The sequence below is a fragment of the Barbus barbus genome (genome assembly GCF_936440315.1).
Source record: "Barbus barbus genome assembly, chromosome: 19".
NCBI lineage: Eukaryota > Metazoa > Chordata > Actinopteri > Cypriniformes > Cyprinidae > Barbus > Barbus barbus.
In genome coordinates, this window is record NC_136747.1 from 9,869,279 (window position 1) to 9,886,071 (window position 16,793).

The window sequence follows — 16,793 nt, forward strand, 5'->3', positions numbered from 1 at the left end:
TAAAAGGAAAGAAATGACCAAACCAGGATACAATATCCACCTGGGCAAGTCTTAATATTGTGTATGAAAAGTACTTAAACATGTAGCATTGTAAACACAGGTGAGTCAGCATTACTAGACACAGCCATATGCATCAGCTCCAGGTTTGGAAGAGACAAAAATCTCCAAATGTCAACATCTACAAGATCTAGGACGGAAGACCATAAAGACCCAATTTTACATATTTGTGGCCTTTTGTAAATATTTTTGTTTTCTGCACTTCTCAGAAGTTATTTTAAGGAGTAAAGTGCAATGCAAGGACTACAACTTTAAACTGTGCCAATAGAACAATAACCGCTAAATTTCTGGTTTAATTGTAGTTCACAGAGATACACGGATCATATGACACCCAGTTTTGTTTTTTAAAAAAAAAAAGAACTTTTGGCTTCTTAAAGTGAATGTCCTTAAATGAGAACAAAACTTCTATGGCCTGAAGTGATTTGGATTTGCTGTAATTGTGCGACGGTTAGTTACACAGGGAAGTTAGACTTGAAACAACATTGGGTCTACATGGTCAGCTCGTACGCCCATAAACAAGATAAACACGCACACAAAAAAAAAGAAAACACTCAAGGGCAATAAATGAATTTACAGAGTTTCTCCTTCAATCGTTAGCAATTTTCTCACTTCCTCTATGCCAACAGAACATCCAAAAGGAACACAAGCTAAGCAAACAGTACACATGGAGACAGTATTTCAACATTGCATTGGCCATGGTTAAAAGTATTAATTAATCCAGCACAACAAATTATGCATTTTTATATTTATACCTTTGAGTTTACCAATTTGGTGTACACATAGCAGACCATCACATCTCTACTGAAACTGTGGCAGAAAATGTAACCTCTAATTTGTAAGATAAGAAAATAGAGCAGCAATATTTGCACAACATGTGCGCACATTCAAGTACATAAATTGGCACAAAAAAAAATATCAAAGACACTGTCAGCCTCTTGTCTTTGTTGGTCTGATTGGCACTTTTGTGAATAGGAGTGCATTTCCATTAAGAGATCATTTCTTTGCGTTTTTTGATCAACACACCTGTGGTCTTGCAGACCATTAGATATATTTTGACAAGCATGGTTTACTTCCCTTCCCCCTAATCATTTCAGTCTATTTTCCCATTTCTCTGATGTGTATAGAAATCTGTATGACTGCAGCATCCTCATTCTGAGATGGACTTCCTGTAAATGCAGCAAATCTTTTCTAATATCACACAGAACTAGGATTTGAACCGATTTAAAGTTGATACTGTTGTCAAAGAACATCAGATCGTGGAGAGGTATATTTTCAAAGAGATAAATTCAAGTCTCGATTTCAAAAAGGTTCTTGAACCAGAATTAGTATGGAAACCTCCTTTCGGTTATCAGTTCTGATCAGGAATCGCATCAGATTGACATTTATAGAAGGAAAAGGCTTCTAGATACTAGTCAACCAAACACAGGATGCTGATATAACACATCATCCGTCAGTCAACGTCTCGCTATGTTTTCATAAATATAGGCCCGTCCTAAATCAAATGACCCCCTAGTATTCACTCAGAGAAGCACCCTTCAGTCAGTGTACTAAGGAGGTAGAGGAAAAATGCTTCCATAATGACATGAAGAGTTTACTCACAGTTTTTAAAGTAAACCACAGTAAGTTTCGTAGGGGGCGAGAGGTTAATATTCAAACTTTTCATTCAATCCACAGCAGTCCAACATCTAACCCAGGTGTGTTTAACTTTTAGTGCATCAACTCAAAAAGTGCCAAATGGTGGAACAAATCAAAGTGAACGCACTTGCATACGCAGAAGGAAAAAAAAATAAAAATAAAGTATTTGGGAGATTATGGAAGTAATTTCCCCTCAGTTTTATGCCAATCTGTTTGTGTGCATGTTTATGAAGTGTATGCTGGTCTTGTATGCATGTGTGCAAGGTGTGTGCAAATAGAACATATCATCTATATATATTTATTTTTTTCCCCCATATATTTCATTATTTAAATAAGTATTCCTTGCCATACCTACAGCACCTGCAAAACTACAGAAACCTGAACTACTCCATCTAATGAGTGCAAGCTAATTGTTGAATGAAGATCTGGCAAGGGACACAAAATGATCGTTGAACACCATGCAAAACCCCAACATGCACATACTGAGGGCTGCGCTGAACAAACACCTTGAACCACCCAGAATTACTATCCGCCAATTAATGACGAGAAAAACAGAGCAGAATTAAGACTCCATCATGTGCATCAATCCGGCCCTCAGATGTGTGTATTTCCACCAGATCACATTTCAAAGTTAAAGCCTTTTGATCAAAATAAGAGATATTCATAACACTGCACACCACGAACATCCTACAACTAGATATTTCACCTCTGACTTTTTTTTTTTTTTTTTTTTTAAAAAGAAAGAAAAGAAAACTGGGCATTATCTTTACTAAATGGGCTCTCTGGGCCCCACTTTTCCAGTCATTGTCTTTAAACAGTAATGACTTTTTTTTTTTTAATGTTAGGATACTCTTTTACTAAAATACCTGGATTATTTCAACACCACCCACCACCATCACGTCAAATAGACTCTAAATAAACTCCACACCCAGCATGGTCTGAAATGATGAATACTAATACTAAGAGAAATGAAAGCGCTTCACAAAGGCTTTGAAGAGTGCTTAAATCCTCATGAAACGCATCTGCAGATATTACGGTAGAGTTTTGTTTATAAAGCACGGCCATATCAAACACAACCAGGCTTGTCTAATTACCAGGATATGAATAATGAACAAAAAAAGGAATTCTATAACCGCAAAACAAAACACAAACCAGGATCAAAACAAATAAGTTGAAGATCCAAATTTTCTGATTTTAAATAAATGAGAAACCAATTCTCTCATCTTTCAGTGAAAGGGGAGAACTATAGCATACCTCCCCTTAAAAAAAACACAGCGCCACGATTTCTACCTGAGGGGGGTGATTATATAGCTGCATCACATGGGGGGGGAGTGAAAGAAACTAAAATCCAGCTCTCTTGTGTGTGACGGGGCAGTGAATATGTTCCCCCATGTGAAGGACACCTCAGTGTCCAACTAAATAAGTCTGGGTCATGGGTCGAAATTTGGTTCACTCAGATTTCAGTGGTTGAGCGTTTCCGACGTATGTTTTAGTACCGGCATTGGGTGTAATGGTAAAGGGCGGCCGGGAAGAGTCAGAAGGCTGGTTATAACTGGAAGCCCTCCATGGGGGCCTCCTGCTGCGGGAAAAGAAACTGCTGCTGGTTCTCATCCACCTGTGGTACCAGACTGGCATCCTCTTCCTCTACTCCAAAGTAGTGCTCGATGAGGTCAAAGGCTTTCTGGTAGATCTCCTGATTTTCATGACTCTGTAGGAACTCAATTTTGTCCAACCCTGACAGAGAGAGAGAGAAAGAGAGTGAAAGTTTACATATTAAAATAATAATAAAAAATAAAAAAACTTATTCACACTAAATTGATCAAAAGTTTACATTGATTAATAGCAGGTTCAAAAGAACAGCATTTATTTGAAATAGATTTTTTTTAAAGTACCCAGAAAAAAAATTAATCCAAAATTTTTTTTTTCTTTTTTAAATTTGTGAAAAGCTTATATAATTTACAAACTTTTGTTTATAAAGTTTTGACATCTGCCTACTTAAACCTGAAATATACATTGAATTTCAGTTCATTCATTTTTTTTTTTTTGAAGAAAAACTGTATGATGCAAAGTTTTATTATTAATTTTGAACTCCGCAGATGCAGGGGCTGTGTAATAAATGATTCGTCAGCAGCAAATCAGCATATTAGAATGTTTTCTGAAAGATCATGTGACACTAGCCCGATCTCACTGCAATTCTGCAATTTTAAAATATATTAGCATAGAAAATGTTTATTTTAAACTGTAATATTTATAGTATAAGAAATCCCCCCCAAAAATGCAACCCCAAACTTAACTGACCCATCTACAACAGGCTGATTTTTTGCCATTTCTCATCATATTTTTGATATGATGTCTTTGAATACATACATGCAATTGTAGCATAAAATTGATGGTTTGATGAATATAATGTTACCATAGGCTTCCTCTATCAGACTGCAGTAAGGGTTAAGGCCGCTGCCGTTCTGTTTGGCCTCCTGCTCGCCCAGTCTGAGAATATTCTCCAGACCATTCAGAGCCACCAGAACGATCTTGGAGTCCATCACAGTCAACAGATCACAGAGAGGTTTGATGCAGCCCAAATTCACCAGATACCTACAGGAAAAAAACAGGGAGGGATTTAATAAACAGGAACATGCGTGTCATCATATTCTGTCTTAATTCAATAGGAAAAACCACAATCAAATAACATTGTGCTTGGAATACTGCCCTCGAAAATTAAGTCCAATGGCTGCTTTATTTTTGGCACAGAAAATCATGTATTCCCCGTTCTGCTGCTTTGTGTTATTCGTGGAATGAATCAATTTGTAAAACTAGACACGCACCAGTACGACTGGGACAATATTTGTCCTTCAGCACTTAATTTCTCTGAAAATAAACATCATCATTTAATTTCCCACAATACAAATAACTGAAGATGAGGGAATTTATATTTGGCAAGCCATACCCATCAAATCACTGTGTATTAGAATCTGCATTTCAGATTTAGACAATGATGCCATGAGCACAAGCCAAACATCCCAAGGTCAGCAAGTGAACATCAACATTAGCTAGCAACTGCCACCAGTTTCCTTTCTTGTTCACGGATTCTAGAAAACATTTAAATAATGTGAAACGTGAAAGGACAGGAAAGCAAAATCATTTTCTATTACAGCCAAAATTATCTTTCAGTCTAAAAGTAGACTAAGAAACAAAGGATCAAGTAAAATTCCTTGAGCACAATCCAAAAGTAAAGCATACTCATAACACATCAATAATAACACCACACTTATGTAACACTCGAGTTAAAAATGTCTCGTACATTATAAATATGATTAGATGAGATCTTAGATGGTAGGTTGTTGCTACACTTACGCCAAAGGAAGCACTCTTTAAGTACACATTATAGGCTGATATATTTAATGAAGCAATGTTTTGGCTGCTGCAAAATACCATAAGTGTACGTCTGATAAAAACTGAAGCCATTTGCTGTAAGTGTGCATAGCAATAAACACTTTAAGCACACTGCTACTTCCAGACGGTGTGATCTCACTAGATGGCATGAAAACCATACTGCAATTCAATCTGGATAAACGCATCACAAATGCTCCCTGGTGATCAAGACAGCTACTCCAATATTAGCGCTTGAGTTGTGCCATGCTAATAGCCTTCTGAGAAGGCCCAAGTTGGCCAGACGAGGATTGGGGGAGCACTTTAAATGGGCTGTCATGCTAAACTTAAACTATCTTGAGAATTTGTTTCTGAGGTCAGCTCAGAATCAGCGTAAAGCATTATTTCCCATCAACCAATGGTATCATGTGACTTGGCTGTCTGTCTCAAAAACCCAGACATATTGACAATCAGCATATTATGTGAGCATTGTGTATGATTCTTGGTCAAAATAAGCAACACAGACAAAAAGAGGCTGTAAAGAGGGTAAAGTTGACTGGCCACCAGTCAGAACCAGACTTTGTTTTTGCTCCAAACACACAATTGATGCATGTTTTATTTTGTCCAATCTCTGTTCCAGACTTGCACATCAACTGCATTGGAATAATTTCCCAGAGTTTGTAATAGAAATATTACAAAGTCTGTAAACAGGATGTTAACAGAGAGACGGGACAAACTGAAGACGGACATGAATACGAGAGCACAGAAATACTGTAGCAGGCAGAGCAAGAAAATTCTAAATATTGAATTGGGGGTGGAGGTTTATATGAATGCATCTCTGAAAGTAAATGACTGTCCAGAAAATTTTAGATGGCATTTACCTGCATGCAATGCCTAATAAAGTTGTATTTATAAGCTCAGCGACTTTGTGTTCAGCTTTAACCAAGGAAAAGCTATTGATTCCGTTCCATATGTGCCACCTACTGTTAGAGAGGGATTCATTTAGCCCATCTGCTGTGTTTTTTTTTTTTTTGTGCAGTTGTTTTATGTAACAATTTCACAACGCTAAAATCAGACTATTCAGACATTCGTAAAAACAACTGCTCATACTACATGCATGTAGCATCTTTGTTTGGATCATGGTTAGAATGCAATGTTTGCTTCTAATTTCAAATGGCTTCAGATATTTTTCTTTAAGGCCAATTTGGCGTGTAATAGAGCAATAATTATAGTTCATGTACACTTTTGTTCTTTGTTGTCTCTTGCTTAGCAATTGGTATCAGCCCATTCACAAATAAAAAATGAATAAATAAAAATAATAGCAAATCAGGATTAACCATAAAAAAAAAAAAAAAAAAAAAAAAAAAAAAAAAAAGTTATGACCCATAGTAAATATGAATGCAAAGCCAAATGTAGGCTTACAATTAGGTCCATGACAAATAAGTGTGTAAATAAAGAAAAGATAACATCTACTTTAAAAGTATTCAAATTTTTTAGATCAGTTTTGAAAAATGTTTATACCATTTATCAAATATTTAAACTGAATTACTCTTAAATGTCATGTGGTATAACCATTAAGTAAAAAGTAACAACATATTTTCCTTACTGAATATTGATACACAAAGGTACTTTTAATAATTCTCTGGGAAGTCGCACCACATGACATTTCACCGACTGAGCTAACCTGGCCTTGTCATAAAGTCAAATTATCTCATTTTAGGTGATTAATTAACCTTGACACACAGTGATACGGGTCTGCAGGGGTCCCCTCCATGATATCGGTTCATATACTGCTATTGGATCTGCATGTTTTGGCATTTAACTCGCAAAAAATGAGCTCCATGTCAATGACCTGATTCACAAAGTGATGGCAAATGATGCGGCAGTCTTTGTGACAATTTATTCAGAAGTCTGAATGCTTAAGATGTTTAAAACAAGGCGTTTGAAAGCCCATGCTTAGAGCTCACCTGATTTGCTCGGGTGTGCCACCTGACGTGGCATTAGTGATTGCCCACGCCCCCTCCTTCCTGGTGCGGAATTCAGCTTTCTGTAGGATATCTATCAAGACTGGGAAGATGTTTGCATCTATTACGGCCTGAAGAAGACGACGATGACAGGTGAGAAAAAGAACAGAAGATTAAAGTCATCCTTAAATCCAAAAATAAATCCTAAGCAGACACTACAAACAAACAAATTCACTCCTTTGAAGGTTTGAGGCCGCAGCCGTGTAATCCTGCCGCAGATGATAAATAAGCTGTGCAGAGTGTGCCTCTGGGTAGCAGATGTGGAGTGTGGGTCATGGTGTACCTGAATCTGCGCTCTGTTTCCCGCTGTGATGTTGGAGATGGTCCAGCAGGCCTCCTTCCTGATGGATTCCTTGGCGCTACTGAGCAGGTGCAGGAGGCAGGGGAGAGCCGAGCAGTTCAATACCACCTAGGGCAGAAAGAATAGGAGCATAAGGAGACCATCAATCTTCTGTTCGAAACCAGAGATAATCATACATGAAGACGAATAAACATCTGCTCAAACACACCTGTGTCTGAATGTCATCTCCTGTAACAATGTTTCCAACGGCCCTCAGAGCAGGAGAGGCCACCTTGTAATCGGTGTGCCTGCAAGAAAAGAGGAAACTGGTCATCTATCAAGACCAGTCCTTCTCAACCTTTATGACACAAAAGGTCCTCTGTTGTCCAACACAATATTTCAAAGGCCCCCCTGATATAGACCTTAGTCAGGGTAGAGCCATATTTAATTTTTGACAGGAATGAAAACGAGACTGTGAGGGATAGAAGTACAGAGTGTTCAATAGATTGCACTGTTGTTTCAGCTGAAAAAAAACCTCCTTTCTGAAAAACCTTCAAGTAGACAAAAACTCCATAAAACAGTTTTGAAAGTTGTGAAAATTGCACGATTTTATACAATGCATGCCGCTGTAAAAACTGGTCCGTCCCTCACAGGTTCATTTTCATTTATTTTAAATTAAATATGGCATGTAACCTGATTAATGTTTATAGATATTTTCTGTATTGCTGCCAATTTCAGACATATAAAATGAATGAACCATGAATCATTTTGTGATTCAAGCAGTTTGAAGAATATTTTTCTCAATAAAAACAATAATTATTTGTAAGCAAAATAAAATTCAGTATAATCTTGATTTTATCTGTTGTTTTGTTTAGCACTTTAACTCAGAGTAGTGTTTGATTATTTTAGTACATTATTAATAATAATTAATAATAATAATAATAATAATAATAATATAGCCTGCGGACCCCTTGGATGTTTTCTGAGAAAAACTGATTAGGTAAAGCTCAAATAAATAATTTTAAAAAATCTGTCGATACATATTCTGCAATCTGAGTTTTAAAAAACAATTTAAATCAAAACAGATCCTATTTAAAGTTTGTAATTATTAGGATTTGGAATATTGCACGCCACAGAAGTCATTTATTGTTTTGGTCTCTTTCGAGCTTGATTGCTACTAGTCACAAAAATGCTTTTGCTGTATGGATAATGAATAGCATGAATCATGTTTTTTGTTTGAGTTTCCCAGAAGTAGTCTTGTCATACTTTCCCTTTTCATTATACAGTCAAATGTGGAGGATTTAGACAAGTCCACATTTTATTTATGTCCTGCTGAATATTCAGTTTCACTTTGAAATATGCCATTATGGAACTTAAATGTTCCATTAAACCACTTTCAATATGACCTAGAAATGACAATGTAGCTGACTCACATGAGCAGCTCCACCAGCCTCCTGCAGACCCCTGAATCAATAACCGCCTGGATCTTCTCATTGGGCCCATCGGAGAGATAGGACAAAGCCCAACAGGCATCAGCCAGCAGGTCTGAATCACTGCTGAACAAGAGACGGGACAGCACAGGCAGGCATGGAGACACCTACAAGAGCAAAAGACAGCTTTCAATATGAAGTTTGTGGAATATGTCAATGGACTTTATGTCTAGAATGATGTATAAAAAATACAAAATAAAAAAACAAATACTGCACAATGACATGACTGAGTCATGTGTGTAAACACACTCCTTTCATCTGATAAGTAATATTTGAAATATTTCTTAAAATGTACTCTACTATTTCAAAGCTTGAGCTTGGTAAGATTTTTTAAATGATTTTCAAAGGTTTATTTTTAATAAAAAGCAGAGCACAAATTATTTGATAAAAAATATAGTAAAAACAATAATATTGGGAAATATTATTAAAATTTAAAACCAATGTTTTCTATTTGAACAATCTTTTTGATCTTTTTAATTTGCAGCTTATTCCTGCAATGACAAAGCTAAATTTTCAGCAGCCATTACTCCAGTCTTCATTGTCATATGAGACACTGAGACTCATGACACACGAAGACCTTCAGAAATCATTCAAATATACGTTGTACTGCTTATTATTTGGGGATGCCTTTTTTCCAGGACAATGTAGTGAATAGAAAGTTATTTATTTATTTAATATATATATTACTCTTACTTTGTAGCTCAAGTTAAACAAGCTCACCCTAAACCTATAGGATATACAGCAGATTAGAGCTGCACGATAAACCGAAATTAAATCACAATCGCAATTAGACAGAAGCTGCGATTGTCATGCGTATCTTTCAGTGAAGCACAGTTCTGTGATCAGCAGTATTATCTCCAGCCGAAGGCCAGAGGGTGCTCTCGCGCGGAAACACCAAATATGCCCTGCAGAAGAAACCCAGGAAATGCATACAGCCGTTGCTGAATAAACAGAAGATTTAACTGTTTTCATTGATTCAACGTGACTAAAACACACAACTACAACAATACATGTTTTATCCGAGTTCTTATTATTGTAATTTTCATTATAATAAAGTATATTCATAATGCAATGCCTTTATCACTGCTTAGAATACTATGACATATGTTGTGTGCCTTATTCTGTGTAAGAAGCCACATCATCTCACAAAGTGATTTATTTCAAACAGTCGACTGACGTTATGAAGTGAGTTTGGAGTAAAAACATGTTGTTATTAAATGTGGTATTTTCACATGCTTTCAAACAGAGCAGCATTTACTACACAGAGCCTTAATTCACTGAGAAGCTACGCAAACAGCTGTCATTATTGCGAATTGTGCAATAATATCGTCTGCGATTTTTTTTTGCATGATGGAAGCAGGTGATGGAGATTTACTGCTGATTACAGAACTAGCTTACTGACAAAATGTGCAGGGAACTCACATTTGATTTAATCGTGCAGCCCTACTGCAGATACTGTATAAAGAGTGGCATTGCTGTACTTTGATACCCAATTTGCTTGTACCGGTGACATCTCTATCATCATGTAAAGCGTAAAGTGCCTTCTTAAACATAAGGAAAATAAAAGTGTTGTCAAGGGACAGATAAGCATTACAGACCTTCTCAAAGTCTGGGGGTGGACTTTTGCCTCTGCAGAGGTTGGACAAGGCCCACACAGCATTCCTGGTCATTGTGAGACGAGTTGATTTGGTCAGCAGCCTGGGGATGAAAAAGTATCATTAAGGAAACAATCAAACCTTATCTTCAGCAAAAAAGTTTGTTTCTTCTGCAAAATATGTTAAATTCACTGCTATGTAAGATAACTACCAGTAACATGGCCACATGTAAGGTGAACAGAAAAACCGAGCACTCACATTAGTAGAGGAGGAAGGATATTACAGTTTAGCACATAATCTCTGCACACAGCGCTGTCTCCCGCAATGTTCCCCAAAGCCCAAACAGCCTGTCACATGAAGATTCATTAACATACCCACATGGGATTTATACTCGTTTAACACAAACAAAACAAGGTGACTTATCCCTTGCAGCTTTATAACTTGTACCTGCTCCTGCACATCTTCAAACTCTGAGTTGAGAAGCTCGATAAAGACAGGTACGGCACCGGCCTCGATCACAAACTTCGTCTGCTGAGATGTTCCAGATGCGATGTTGGTCAATGCCCAAGCGGCCTCAAACTGAGGGGGGAAAAAAAAAAAACTTTCAAGGATCTGACTTTAGAACTGGAGAAAGTAGTTCAGCTTTCATCATATCTCACCTGTAATGTGCAATTTGTACTTTTCTGAAGGAACTCAACGAATCTATTCACAACTCCTGGTGTGCTTATCACCTCGTCAATAGGAGGGTTTGGTTCTGAACACCACAAATAATGAATTATTAAAACTCATCCACACTTCTAGGCAGCTCCAGAAATGTGTTTGTGTCAGATACCTTTGGAAAGTAGTTTTCTGAACCTCTGTGTTGTGACCAGTTGTAGTTCAGGATCTTCAGAGAAAAGCATTTCAACCATGTCTCTTGCAATTACTCCATCCTAAAAAAAAAAAACACATAGGACAAACTTGGTCTAGATCAATGACCGTAATTTGTTTTCGGCCCAGGATTGCTTCTCTGCGAAGTACAAATCAATAGTGCTTATTGAATTAAGGGGTCATAATGCACTACTAACAACAGTCCCAGTGTTACCTCTGCCTTTAAGTGACATAATGGGAGAAGGCAAACTAAGCATTTGGGTTTGAACTCACTGGGGCTGTGGTGGAGGAGATGTAGGAATCCATAAGTGGACTGTCAAACATCCCCCCTTCTTCACCAAGCAGCTCCACATTTCTCCTCTTAAACAGCTGTCAAAAGAAAGAGAGAGAATCAATTGATGAGACAGTTAAAGTTAACATGAAACAGCATTCAGAGACCATTTAACTTCTTTAACAGAATGCAGTTTAAACTGCAACAGGAGAGTCAATAAGAAAAGGATGTAGTATGGGATAATATTACAAAATATTTCTATTGCAAATAAATTGGGTTTATTATATTTTCAGGTTACCTTTATAGGACAGCACATGAAAAGAAAGAAAAGTGGAGAGTCACCTGTTGCTCTCGTTTCTGTTTCCTCAGCTGAATGCCTTCCTCCTCCCTTCTCCGACGCATCTCCTCCAGGTTGAGTGCTTTGTTCTTGTAGCGGTTCATCCTGAAATTATCCTTCGCAGGACTTCCTGAAGGCTCTGCAGAACAGAACAAATCAGTAACGGTTTATAGACATCTCGGATAATTAATAGTCTGCTTTGATCCTAGATAAATCATGATAATCAACCTCCCATCCACCCTCTTGCTGTATACTACCTATCCTAAATAATATGCACTATTAGCATTAGTATTTTTCAAATCTCCGGTCTCACTGATAAAACACGAGCAGTACAATCCAATGAAACAGAAACAGAAAAAGATTTATTTTGTCTACTTTAGATTGTGTGACATCATAACTTGGATATAAGAGTTTCTCAAGAGCACTTAAAGACAGTGTGCAGCTGAAATCGCCAAACCTTTTAATTAGAAGCAGGTGTCCACATAATCTTGGCCATGCAGTATATTTTTTATTGCATAAAACTATTTATTCATTAAAGAATGCCAAGTAAAAATGTATCAAGGTTTCCACAAAAACATGAAGCAGTGGAACTGCTTTAAACATTGACAATAGTAAGAAATGTTTCTTGAGCAGCAAACCAGCATATTAGGATAATTTCTGAAGGATCATGTGACACTGAAGACTGAAGTAATGATGCTGAAAATTCAGCTTTACCATCACAGGAATAAACTACATTTTAATATATATTAATTTCATTTATTAAAGCAGAAAATAGTTATTGTAAATTGTAACAATTTCACTATTACTATTTTTGATCAAATAAATGCAGCCTTGATGAACATGAGACTTAAACATTTTAAGTTTTACTTTTGATGCAGAGCCTGTTTTCAATACTTTTGATGCAGAGCCTGTTTTCAAACGGCCAATGAAAACTGCATAGTTCATATTTCTGTCAATGAGTTGCTAGTGAGGAAAAGACGAGTGCAAGACCTGCACAAACTGTCCACGGTGGACAAATATGCTCATGTATTTGAGCATATTGAGAGGAAAAACAAAACAGCTGTGACAATTTCAATTGGTGTGCCATCTGCAAGAGCGCACATGTCGTCAGTAATGAGAATATAGAAGTGCATAGCTTATTAAACCCTTCCCTTCAAAACATAACAATGAATGTTGGAGAAATTGTTCAGCAATCTCAGCACCTATCTCCACCTTCATTACTCACTTTGGTCTGTTTGTGCTGAGCACAACACACTTGAAAAGAACCACCCGGAGTCAGTGAGCAAAACCACTTTTAGTGAGGGTGTCTAAACGCTGTTTGCATGAGCAAGCAGCTAAAGCAGCCTGTCTCAGCATCCTGTGCGGCACTGAGAGCAGAGGAGGCTACAAATGATAACTGGCTAATGCTACCGAATGCACATCAGGGCACTAACAGACAAAGTGCCTGAGGGTACAGTTTCTTATCTTGGATCCACTCCCATTCTCTCTGTATGATCTTATTGTACAGTGTCTCAAAGGAGGAGAATAACCCAAAATCAGCATTGGCACCATGTGAAGGCCTCCATAACCTTCAGCCAGTAAAGATCTGCAATTCTGGGGCAGAGAACAACCACAAGTTTCAGCTTGACTGTTAGAAATCAGGCTTCCTGATGGGTGAGATGGGTGAGGCCTTCCTCTTAACTTATGGAAGGCTACATTCCAAATGATCTGCTCATGAACAATATTATAGGCCATGGCTTAAAGGAGCCACGATCACAGATCGCCCAAAAATGACATTTGTCACCATTTACTGTTGTTCCAAACCCATATGGGAATAATATTTGAATAATCTACCCTCAAAAGATTGAAGTCTGTAAGATTTATTAATGTTTTTGAAAATAAGTCCTATGCTCAAAGCTGCATTCATTTGATCAAAAATAAGTAAAATTACTAATATTGTGAAGCTATTACAATTTTATACATTTTAAAATGTATTCCTGTGATGCAAAGCTAAATTTTCACCATAAGCCATATTTATATATTGAAATTATTACAATTTAAAATAACTGCTTTCTATTTTTATACATTTTTAATTTATTTCCGATGCAAAGCTGAATTATTACCATAATTACTCGTTTTCAGTGTCATATGATCCTTCAGAAATCATTCTACTGTGCTGATTTAAGAAACATTTATTATTAATATCAATGTTGAAAACAGTTTTGCTGTTTTATATTTTTGTGGTAACTGTGATACCTTTTCTTTTTCAGGATTATCTGATGTTCAAAAGAACAATTTATCTGAAATAAAATCTCTTGTCACATTATAAAAGTCTTTTCTGTAACCTTAATTAAACTGTAAGATTAATTTAACCTTTACCGAATAAAAATATTTCATTCATTTATTTAAAAAAAAAATCTAAAAAGCAAAACCTCAATTTATGAATTATAGAGTAACTGGTTGCTGTTTTCCATGAAACTAAAATAAATAGGGAGTGGGAATTGGCGCTTTCAAGGGGACACAAAATCAAAACCATATTTTTGCATCATGAGGTAAACTTGAGAACTCAGTGTTTTCATAAATTGGACATCCTAAGTAAAGCAATGACAGATGTCAAGATTTTCAGTGAACAACTTATTCTTTGCAATTCTGGAGTATGACAGCCCCAGTTCACTTTCATTACATTAGGTTAAGTTCTCCATAGAAGAAAGACAGTCATAAGGATCTGGAACAACATAAGGATGAGTAGGATGTTCATTTACGGATTAACTGTTCCTTTAAGAAGAGAAAGAACATCATAATGACTCTGTTCTACAAATTTAGATGGGATGACAACTTGACAAGTAAGCTGTGGCTCGCCCGACTCAAGCGCTCCATTACATAGTTGCCCATCACATGGGCCTCACAAATAGCAGTGTGGGCAGGGCCCCTGTCGCAGAACTATTTTAAAGTAGTGCGTTTGCTATGGCTTAAAGACGGAGCACCAGGGACAAACAGTAGACTATTCAAAATTCAACCTGCAAAAATCACTCACTGCTCTTAATAGCTTTAGAGATAGCTTTAATAAGGATCTATTTATAATTTACACAGTACTAGTGCTTTTGCATTCAATTTCTGTAGTATTTCTCACCTGAATACTATTGTTATATGCATTATGTACCATTGTATGTATTTGTACTTGTAATTTGTTTATTTGCTCTTACTTTATTGCTGACTGTTTACTTGTCTTATATAATGTTTGAACTTTATATTAGATAAGCTAGTAGTTTTTGCTGTGGTACTGAAATTTAGATTCAAGAAATTCACTATTATCTGAACTTTGGGTGTTGTAACAACCTTAAAGAACAAACAAAAATAACTTTTTTGTGTGGCAGGGCCAATGACAATGATTATTTTGGAACAGCAAATAAAAATCTAAAATATTGGCCTGTCTAGGAACAAAAATTTTTTTTTTTAAATAAATAAAATCCATTGCATTGAGTAGAGTGTAAAAGAAACAGATCTTCTCGGTATCAAATTTGCACCATGGAAAGTGATAAAAAGTCAAACTTGCAGCCTAAACTGACCCATACTCAGATTGCAAACTGAAGTGCCACAATTGTCATGGAAAAGCTGTCAGATATCACATTAATTTCCACTGTGATGATTCGCTGAAATAGTAGCCCATAAGACCGGAAAGACCAAGTCAGCAGCAGTCAGATTCTGACACCCTATCTGACCGTCCTGTCCCAACCTCTTCCTCCCTTCAATAGTACTCTCTCTAAAGCCGAGGGTCCAAGTAATAGGCCTATTTAACAGACATGTACCATGACTGAGGTTTTATTACTCCTCCTGACAACATAACATTACTACATTCGATGTGGTAAACACATACGGATTTAAAACAGAAACTACCTAGCTCTCAGCGTTGGTCACATGCTACAGCTGACTGGTGAACTCACTGACACTAGAGCCAAGTAATTGTTTAGCCTTTCTAAATCCAGTCAGGTGTCCACCTAAACAGCATTTATGGCCATCGTTTATGTAGACAATAGTAGTTCACTAGGTTCTTCAACGTGTAATGTCAGAGCAGTTCCTCTTCATCCACCGTGTAGACTCAAACATGAGACGATTTCACAATCTGTGACTTGACCAAGCGTTTAACCGGCAAAGACTCAAAACCTCCTTCCACCTCAGTCAACACCCAATAAATCCCACACGCGCCTGTTATAAAAGCGTTTTCGCATCAAATATCTGTTCTGAGGCTCACTGGTAAACACATATATCGAGTACAGGGATGTGCTAAGCTAACTGGCCCTTCAACTGACATGATGCAGCTTCTCTCGGCTTTTCCGCTACAGAGTTGTTCCCTAAAGACCGCAAATAACAAAACTAACGCGTCCAAAAACAGTATAGGTTGAATACTTACCCATCGTGCTTTCTTTACTGATATACGATTTGATGACTGGTTATATCAACGCTGTAATCTTAACACTCTCCTCGTCTTCCAGAATTTGCTCCTCACAAACAATATGTCGGTGATCTACGGAGAGCCGAAGGAGACAAACTTAACGACAGCGTTTCCAATTTGTGTTCTACGAGCAAACGAGCAAAACGCGAGCCTAAAGTCATCAGTGTGCCAGTTAAACGGACACAATACTATATCGCTGTTATATCGTTGAGTGATTTGCTACATAATTACAAATTAGGAAAATAATAAATAATATATGATAAATGTACTAGGCTATAATAATATTTATCCCTGAAATATTCCATGGATTAGGTTATTTTGCTAAATACGCTTGTCAGTAGGCTACACAATATACACTGTCAACAAAAATTGGCTGAAGCATATTGTGCATATTCACACAAACAATACTTAGTAGGCTACTAAGAAACGTAAACAGAAA

General features: G+C 36.9%; 1 protein-coding gene across 1 annotated transcript; it reads right to left on the bottom strand.

Moving 5' to 3' along the window:
- Positions 1 to 2,426: 2,426 nt before the first annotated feature.
- LOC306885762 (importin subunit alpha-7) lies at positions 2,427 to 16,430 on the bottom strand. The gene is made up of 14 exons (XM_079442549.1): positions 16,313 to 16,430; positions 11,931 to 12,064; positions 11,591 to 11,686; positions 11,280 to 11,379; positions 11,107 to 11,201; positions 10,895 to 11,026; positions 10,706 to 10,794; positions 10,451 to 10,550; positions 8,796 to 8,959; positions 7,592 to 7,670; positions 7,366 to 7,491; positions 7,026 to 7,153; positions 4,106 to 4,284; positions 2,427 to 3,426 (listed from the first exon to the last, which is right to left on the bottom strand). Exons 1-14 carry the CDS (start codon positions 16,314 to 16,316, stop codon positions 3,239 to 3,241), a joined length of 1,614 nt encoding a protein of 537 aa, XP_079298675.1. The 5' UTR covers positions 16,317 to 16,430; the 3' UTR covers positions 2,427 to 3,238.
- Positions 16,431 to 16,793: the final 363 nt, after the last annotated feature.

Coding starts and splice junctions, on each gene's coding strand:
- LOC306885762 (XM_079442549.1), bottom strand. Junction 11,027..11,106: donor GTACAAATTGCACATTACAG/GTGAGATATGAT, acceptor TTCCCCCCTCAG/TTTGAGGCCGCTTGGGCATT. Junction 7,154..7,365: donor GAAACAGAGCGCAGATTCAG/GTACACCATGAC, acceptor CGTCTTCTTCAG/GCCGTAATAGATGCAAACAT.